At 39.4% G+C, this 9,900-nt stretch overlaps 1 protein-coding gene across 4 annotated transcripts in view; it reads right to left on the reverse strand.

The window, feature by feature from the left end:
- Positions 1–9,900, reverse strand: part of ANAPC1 (anaphase promoting complex subunit 1) — a 210,012-nt gene that overhangs the window by 11,737 nt on the left and 188,375 nt on the right. For all 4 annotated transcript variants that reach the window (XM_023742799.1, XM_004388850.2, XM_023742800.1 and 1 more), the window contains one exon: positions 5,043–5,177. In XM_023742799.1, the coding sequence (XP_023598567.1) occupies positions 5,043–5,177 (135 nt within the window). The remainder of the gene's footprint in view (positions 1–5,042; positions 5,178–9,900) is intronic.

Here is a 9,900-nt window from a genome sequence, read left to right on the forward strand (position 1 = left end):
AAGCTGAAGAAGGGTGGGGGGGTGGGAAAGCTTATATCGCCAGTTACCATTTGTTCTGTCCCCTGCTGGAAGCTCCGTGAAGCTGCTTTCTCATACCCCCTATTTGCTGGTCTCTGATAGGAGTCCAAGATGGTGGATCCGTGCTGTATTAGCTGATAGTGGACCTATCCATGTATGTCTCCTCACTCTCTGTTGTCAGTTTCTTATTCCATTTGGTGCTTGGCTGCGTTCTTTATCTCTTCATTTGATGTTTAGGGTTTCAGGATTGCTGTTTTCTTTGTTTGGCTTAGTTTTTCAGATCTTTGCTGTGGAGGGATGGCATGGTGCTTCTGCCTACAGCGCTGTGTTGCCGGAAGTTATACAGTCAATTGTTTTTTAAAAAGATTTATTCATGTATGTAGTTACCATTTCCAATGCTCTTCATTCCTTTATGTAGATACATATTTCCATCTACTGTTATTTTCCTTCTGACTGAAGGACTGTAATATTTCCAGTAGATAGGTATGCTGGTGATGAATTCTTTCAGCTTTTGTGTGTCTACAAAACATTTATGTTTGTTTTTGAAAGATATTTCATTGGGTTATGAAATGTTAACTAGGCAGGTTTTTTGCTTTCATTTCTTTACAGATGTACTCCACATCTTTTCACTTGCATTGTTTCATACAAAAAATAAACTGCCACCATTATTTTGGTTTCTCGGCATGTAACATGTCTTTTTCTCTGGTTGCTTTTAAGATTTTCTCTTCATAACTGGTTTTGAGCAATCTGTTTATGTCTTGGTGTAGTTTTCTTCATGTTTCTAGTACTTTGGGGTCACTGAGTTTCTTGGATCTGTGGATTTATAGTTTTTATCAAATTTGGAAAATTTCCATCCATTATTTCTTCAAATATTTTTCTGTCACCCCAGGCATTTGAAATCCCACAGCTAAATTCATTTTTAATGCTCTGTTCTTTTTTTTTTTATTCTGTTTTCTTTCTGCATTTCATTTTGTCTATTATGTCTTTAAGTTCACTAATTTTTTATTTGGTAATGTTTAATATGCCATTAATCCCATCCAGTTTATTTTTCACCTCACACATTGTAGTTCTCATCTCTATAAGTTAGATTTGAGTCGTTTTATATCTTCAATGTCTCAAAAACCATCGTTTCATATATATTCTACAGGGCTTTTCTTTTTTTAAGGGGTGGGGGGTGTTTTCGGCAGAAGAGTAAATCAGGCCCCTGTTACTTCATCCTGGCCTGAGGAGGAAGTCTATGCTAAGGGTTCACTGTAGATTGAAGATCATCATCCATTTTTCAAAATTCTTAGCCTCTGCCTCTTCAAACATTGCTTTTCTTTCTCCTATTACTCTTGGATTCCAACAACATGCATGTTTGACTTCTTCACTGTGTGCCACATCTCTCTTACTCTCTTTTCTGTGTTTCCCATCCATTTTTCTCTCTGTGCTTCAATTTGCTGACTCTCTACTCACCTGTCTTATCGTTCACTTACCTGCTTTTCTGCTGTGGCTAATATGCTAATCAACCCATCAGAAGAATGGCCTGGGGGCCACATCTGACCTCCTCTAACTTCACAAGGGAGGAGGAGAATCAAGATCAACAGCCCAAGGCTGATTCCTATGAGGCATGCCTCCTTTCTCCACCATCTTTACCAATTCTGACACATCCATCCCTCCCTCAGAACTCTCTACTTCTCTGTTGGGTTCAATAATTCATTGCAATAGCCACACAGAACTCACAGGCCATATTCACAATTATGTGATCTACTGGGGAAGTAACAGGTTACAATTCAGGTTCAGGATACAGTTCTTCCATCAGGACAGCCTCTTATCAGCCGTGCCCACATGCAAATCTCTCCCTGGCCCTTGGCCTGGCCTCTGCACTGCTCAGACAAGTGTTAAAAAGTCTTTAGCTTTGCCAGTTAGCCTCAGCCCGAAGACGCTCAACTCTAGCTCTGGAGGTCGGTAAACCTAGCTCTACCAAGTGTCTGTGGAGGCTCCCTACTCCGCCAGCAAGCCTCTTGCCTAAAGGCACTCAGCTTTCTCACTCTGTGAGCCTGGAAGCCCACTGCACCATCTCCTTCTGGTCTCTCCTGCAGCTGTTTCTCTGCCACCACTTCTTGCCATTTCAGTGTTAAAGCTCTCTCTCTCTTGGTCTCCTGGTTCCAGGAGTTTCTCAGCACACGGATCCTTGGTCCGAAGGATGCACTCCGCCCCTGGCCCTTCTTCCTTAGTGGTGATAAGAGCCTATCCTCCCGCCTCTGGGATGGCTCATTTCAAGCCTAGCAGGATGCAAAACTAACCAATCCCTTCGTTACGGTTCCACAGACTTTACATGGTCCCACCCCCAGAAGGGTGCCATGAACTTTATTTGCATTATTAGCAAGCTATCCAATCCCTCTGGTTGACCATAATTACCTTATTTGGGAATTACAAGACTATGGCAAGAAAGGTCACGCGCACCACACCCATATAATTAATTCATTTCACTTGTTACATTTTTCAGCTTGAGAATTTCCCTTTAACTCTTTTTTCTTGATTCTACGTTTCTAGTGTAATTCTATCTTTTCCTCTATTTTCTTGGAAATATTAACCATAACTATTTAAAGTTCTAGTCCCCAGTCTGATAACTCTAATACCTGGATCATGTATGGGTCTGTTTCTATTATCTCTTTTTTTCCCTCTTAGTTTTCCATTATTGCAGTGTGATAGATCACTTTTGTGTGTTGCCTTTCTAGTCATGGTCTTGTAACTCCCACCCAAGTGATTGGGCAGAACTGTGTGACAGGGTAACTGTGGCCCGACAAGGGGACTGGTCAGTTTTGCCATCCCCTGAGGCTTGAAATGAGCCACCCCAGAGGCAGGAAAGAGAGAATTCCACCATTACCAAGGAAGAAAAGCCAGGAACCAGCAGAGACCCAGCAGCAGGAGACAGCGTGGTGGGCTTCCTGGCCCACGAAGAGAGAAAGCTGAGTGCCTCTGGGCAGAGGCCAAGGGCCAGGGAGAGGCATGCCTGTGAGCATGGCTGGGGAAAGGCTGTCCTGATCGAAGAACTCTATCCTGAGCCTGAATTGTAGCCGTTACTTCCCTAATAAACCGCAATAACTGTGAGGGGTATTGTCTGTTAGTTGTGTGTGACCACTGCAATGAATTATCAAACGCAGCAAAGAAGCAGAGAGTGCCCCAGGTGGGATGGTTGGAGTCAGAATTGGTAAAGAAGGCGGAGAGAGGAGGCATGGCTGACCCCTGCCTCATAGGAATCAGCCTTGAGCTATTGATCTTGAGTGTCCTTTCCCTTTGTGAAGTTAGAGGTGGTCAGATGCTGCTCCCACGCCTTTTTCCAGTTATTTAGTCCTATTTCTTGTTGAATGTTGAATACTACGTATTAAAAATTGTATAGGCTCTCAATATTGTTTTCTTCCTTGTCAAAGGTTTTCTTCTGTCAGGCAAATAGAACACAAGCATATCCTTAAATCTGCTCTAGGCTAACTTCCGGACTGGTCTGTTTCAGTTTTACCTTTACTCCTAGGGCTTGGTCTTGCTGTTGTTTCTCACTCAAATGCTTGGGATGCACTACCACTTCACCTTGGCAGGACATGAACCACACATTAACTCCTCAGCACTATGCTGCTGAAATCTTGGCTCACAATTTTAGCCTTATGGCTTCTGCTATTTGGTAAATGTTTCAGGGAAAGAAGACATCCAGGTTTTTGAGTTCTTCTTCCTACTGTTCCCTCCTCAAATTTTGCTCCTCAAGTTCTCCCGGCTTTTGGGCAATCATTAACACCAACCCCTGGCTCCTCAGCCCAACAGTACTGCTGCTGTTTGCTGGAACTCTACTTCTTGTGCCGTGAAATGGTAAATGTTTTTGGGGAAAAAGTCAAGACAAGTATGGAATTCACCTCATTGTGCTTCCCTTCTCTCAGGGATGTTGTCCCTCAATCAAGTCCATGGTTGTTACTAATTCCTTTAAACAGCTATTTTATGAATTTTGTCTAGCTTTTCTATTTGTTTTTGTGGGACAGTCAGTCCAATACAAACAATTCCATCCTAGCCAGAACTAAAAGTCTCTAGATAGTGTATTTTTGTCTGAGGTTTTCAAAAAAGCAGGAAATTAGTAATGTCATAAAAATTCAAGTTTAAATGAATAAATGAAGCAATTTTCACCCTTCTCAAAAATCTTTATTTTTTTCACCCTCAGTTAAGGGGCAGCAAACTTGAAAGTGATATAAATAAATAATTAACGGTGTTTATAATTAATTACATTATATTATTCAGCCTAATGGGCAAACTTTGTGTCTGATTCTACATTCTGCAAAATAAAGCCAGGTGCTAACATTATTAATTTTTAACTCTCTATAATGAAAAAAGTCAAACACATACAAAATTAGACACCTGATAATTTTGAAGTTTCATAATTTTAGAAATTTAGATGTGATTAAAATAAACCTTGAAAACCCAGAAAATAAAGAAAAATAACTTTAATAAAAATCAATTAACAGAGAATAATAATATAAGCATTTAGTTTAAGTATAGACTAGTGTTTGTGGCTTTGTGAAGAAGAATCCATCCTTTTGAAATATAAATGAAAGTTTATGCATGTGTAAAGTTCAAATAGCTTTTCTAAAAAAAAGTTCTCAACAATGATACCCAAACATGAATGAAGACGAAAGCCTAACAATTTTAGCCTTCTGGCTTCTGCTATATTTCTTGAAGTCTCACCCTGTGCATGTGCAGGTTAAGATTTGGTAAATACTTCTTCTATTTTCTAGAGAAAATAACTCACTAGAAATCTCTCCTACCAAGAAACTAAAAACGTAAGTGAATCAGTAATAAAACCCCATTGCCATCAAGTCGATTCCGACTCATAGCGACCCTACAGGACAGAGTAGAACTGCTGCCCCATAGAGTTTCCAAGGAGAGCCTGGTGGATTCGAACTACCAACCTTTTGGTCAGCAGCCAAGGCACTTAATCACTATGCCACCAGGGCTTCTGAATCAGTAACAGAGGTGCTGAAAAGAGGATTTAGATGTGCAATTACCTTCTAGTCCAATAGATGGCAGGTGCCGTGGAGCTGGCACTGAGTGGTAGACGAGGAAACAGGCCAGCATGCTCAGCTGAGATTCTTCAAAGGGCTGCCTACTGAGATAGGCTTGTACACACACATTACCCCCAGCTACGAGAGAAACACAAACAGAAGTGAGCTAACTGACTACAGAACTGAGAGACACAAGAATACTTGCTCTCCTAGCCATTCCTACAGGCTTTTTACCAAGATCAAACATTCCTATTTGAAGAGGTCATTTGGATCAGCTGTACTGAAACCAAAGTGAGGATACTATTACACTGTTCTCATCCTTACACTCTTTTTATTTCTCTATAGCTTCATGATATATTTTTATAGCATTATAAAAATGTTTTGGTCTTTGACTGTGTGTCACTTGGCTGGGCCATGATTCTCAGTGGTTTGGCAGTTAGTACAATGATGTAATTTGACAAATATGTAATGATGCAGTTATGCTTCATTTTGTGGTATAATGTAATCACCTCCATGATGTGATGTCATGTGATCAGTTGTAAGAGGAGTTGTGGCCTGCATCCAATATATATGGACGTTATGGCAAAGCTCACTGGCTTTTGCTTGCTCTGGATCCTGCATCCAGCTTGTCATCATCTGACCTCCAGTTCTTGGAACATGAGTCAGCGGCCTGCCGTACTGCCTACTGATCTTAGATTCACTAGCCTCCGCAGTTCATGAGCCAGCAGCCTGACATCTCAACTATCTTAGGTTTGTCAGCCCCTCCCTGCAGCTACGTGAGCCAGGAGAAGCCTCCAGCCTGACACGTGACTTGGGACTTGCCAGCCTCTACAATCACGTGAGCCATTTCCTTGAGATAAATCTCTCTCTATATATATATACATATGTGTGTGTGTGTGTGTGTATACTTCACTGGTTTTGCTTCTCTAGAGAACCCAGACTAACACAATCTTTAAAAACAAATTCCTTTCCCTGCCTGGTAAAATACCTGCTGTACCACAAAATCTACTTCTTGCTTGAGCTTCCAACCCTGACTCCTGCCATGTGTCACTGCATACACCATACATAATTCTGATTTAGAGGGCATAGGATGGCACCTACAAGTGATTCTGAATATCAGCCAGTTTACGGAACCAGTATCTTACACCAGCCAATCACTGAAATTTTTGGAAACCCAAAGTATTTAATAAAATTATTTTTTTCATCAAGAACTCGGTGAGCAACCAAAACTTATGATGCAGCAAAGGCAGTACTCAGAGGAAAACTTATAGTAATAAATGTCTACATGAAAAAAAGATCTCTAATTAATAGTCCAACTCCACAACTTCAGGAACTAGAAAGAGAAGGGTAAACTAAGCTTAAACCTAGCACAAGGAAATAAAGATCAGAGCAAAAATAAATAAAATCAAAAACAGAAAAAATAGACTCAATAAAACCAGAAGTTGATTCTTTGAAAAGATCAATAAAATTCACAAACCTTTAGCTAGACTGACAAAGAAAGGGAAAAGATGCAAATAACCAAAATAAAAAATGAAAGAGGGGACACTGCAACTGATCCTACAGAAATTAAGAAAATTATGACAGAATATTATGAACAACTGTATGGCAACAAACTAGATAACCTAGATGAAATGGACAAATTCTTAGAAGTACACAACCTACCCAAACTGACGTAAGAGGAAACGGAAAGTCTCAGCAGACCCATAACAGGTGAAGAGATCGAACTAGTGATGAAAAACCTCTCAACAAAAAAACAGTCATGGTCCAGATGGCTTCACTGGGGAATTCTACCAAATATTTAGAGAAGAACTGACACTAATTCTGTTTAAACTCTACCAAAAGGTAGAGAAGGAACAGTCCCCAATTCATTCTATGAAGCAAACAGAACCCTGATACCCAAACCAAAGACACCACAAGAAAAGAAAACTACAGGCCAATATCTCTTGTAAATGATGCAAAAATCCTCAACATAACACTAGCGAACAGAATCCAACAGCATATTAAAAGAATCATACACCAAGACCAAGTGGGATTTATTCCAGGAATGCAGGGATGGTTCAACATTAGAAAACCAATCAATGCAATACACTACATCAGTAGAACAAAGGGAAAGAACCACATGATCATCTCCACTGATGCAGAAAAAAATTTGATAAAATCCAACACACATTCTTGATGAAAACCCTAAAGAAGACTGGAATAGAGGGAAATTCCTCAATACGATTCAGGGCATATACGAAAAGCTAACAGCCAACGTTATACTTAATGGAGAAAGACTGAAAGCTTTCTATTGTTCCCTTGAAATCGGGAACAATACAAGGGGGCCCACCATCACCATTTCTATTCAATATTGTATTAGAAGTCTCAGCCAGAACAACTGGACAAGAAAAAGAAATAAAAGGTATCCAGATTAGAAAAGGAGAAGTAAAATTATCTCTATTTGCGGATGATATGATAAAGAAAATCCCATAAAGTCCACAAGAAAACTTGTAGAGCTAATAGAAGAATTCAGCAAAGTTGCAGGGTACCACGTCAACAAACAAAACTCAGTCGGGTTTCTATACATCAGCAATGAGAAACCTGAAAGGGAAATTAGGGAAACAATTCCATTTATAATAACATCTAAGAGATTGAAATGTTGTTAGGTGCTGTCAAGTTGGTTCCGTACAACAGAATGAAACACTGCCTGGTCCTGCACCATCCTCATAATCATTGTTATGCTTGAGCCCACTGTTGCTGCCACTATGTCAATCCATCTTGTTGAGGGTCTTCCTCTTCTTTGGTGACCCTACACAAGAGACTAAAATACCTAGAAATAAATCTAACCAGGGATGAGAAGGCTTTATACAATGGAAACTCTAAAACACTACCGAAAGAGATTAAAGAAGACTTAAACACATGGAGAGATGTTCTATGCTCACGGATTGGAAGACTCAATATTGTTAACCATTTTGTGCTTGGTGGTAAATATAACGACCATAAACGTTTTTAGCCTCTGGGGTTTATTGGAAAGCTGCCGTACCACTGACAGTGCATGCTGCCGCAAGGCAAGTGCCTTTATGACTGTCTGAAACTGAACCGAAGAAAGAGATGTGTGCTGTAAATTACTGTTTTTTACAGGGTACTGTATGAGATGTCTGAATTTTTGATAGGAAAAATAAAAATTTTCACATATGTACCAACAGACTCCAGTGGGGACTCTAGGGTATAATTAGTGCTACTTCATATGTACCACTGAACACTTAGGGTAGGCCTGTGGAAGGGGGTAAGGAAAAAAAAATACATACTATTTACCAAAAATTCAGACAGGCCCAATGATTCAGAATGATTCCGTTTATGAAAACACACGGTATCAACAAAAAATTCAAAGGAGAAAATAATTGGGTCACCAAAGGGTTAAGATGTCAATACAACCCAAAGCTATCTATAGATTCAATGCAATTCTGATCAAAATTCCAACAGTCTTCTTTGCAGAAATAGAAAAAACAATTCTCAACGTTATATGGAAAGGCAAGAGGCCCTGAATAGCTAAAACAATGTTGAAAGAGAAGAACAAAGTAGGAGGACTCACACTTCTGGATTTTAAAACACACTATACAGCTACAGTAATCAAAACAGCCTACTATGGGTAAAACAACAGACATGTAGACCAATGAAGCAGAATTGAGAGTCCAGAAATAAACACACACATCTATGGTGTGTTTTTGACAAGAGTGCTAAGTCTATTTGATGGAGAAGAAGAGTTTCTTCAATAAATGGTGCTGGGAGAATTTGATTTTCACATGCAGAAAAATGAAATAGGATCTATGCCTCACACCATACACAAAAACAAATTCAAAACGGATTAAGGACCTAAATGTGCAAACAAAAACCATAAAATTCTTAGAAGAAAATGCAGGGGCAAGCATGTCAGGCCTAGATTTCAACAATGGATTGTCTAATATAATAACAAAAGCACAAACAGCAAAAGCCAAAATAAATGAAACCTCAGAAAAATTAAAAACTTTTGTTCATCAAAAGACTTTACCAAAAAAGTGAAAAGACAAGCTACCCACTGGGAGAATACCTTTGGAAACCATATGTCCGACAAGAATCTAATAACAAAAATGTATATAAAACTTTGACAACTTAACAACAAAAAGACAAATTAAAATGGGCAAAGGACTTGAACATTTCACCAAAGAGGTCACCAAACACATGAAAAGATGCTCAGTGTCACTAGACATCAGACAGATACAAATCAAAACCACAATAAAGATAACACTTCACTCCCACTACGAAGGCTAAGATTAAAAACAAAAAACAAAAAAAACCAGAAAATAACAAATGTCGGCGAGGATATGGGGAAATCGGAACTTTTACACATTGCTGGTTGGAATGCAAATTGGTACTGCCGTTGTGCAAAACAGTGTGGCGGTTCCTCAAAAAACTAAAAATAGAACCACCATATGACCCAGCAATTCCACTCGTAGGTATATACCCAAAAGACTTGAAAGCAGAGACTTGTACACCAATGTTCACTGCAGCACTATTCACAATAGCCAAAAGATGGAAACTCAAATGCCCATCAACAGATGAATGGATAAACAAAATGTGGTACATATATACAATGAAATATACTTAGTCAGTCGGAGGAATGAAGTCTTTGATACATGCTACAGTATGGATGGAGCTTGAAGACATTATGCTGAGTGAAATAAGTCAATCACAAAAGGACAAATATTGTATGACCTCACTTATATAAAAAGACAAGAAAAGGCAAATGTATAGAAAATAAAGTTTACTAGTGGTTACCCGCAGCAGGAAGGAGGGGGAAAAAGAGGGTTAACGGTAATAGAAAAATCGTATTGATTACAGGTAG

This window comes from Trichechus manatus, unplaced genomic scaffold (assembly GCF_000243295.1).
Source record: "Trichechus manatus latirostris isolate Lorelei unplaced genomic scaffold, TriManLat1.0 scaffold00219, whole genome shotgun sequence".
NCBI classification, from domain to species: Eukaryota; Metazoa; Chordata; class Mammalia; order Sirenia; family Trichechidae; genus Trichechus; species Trichechus manatus.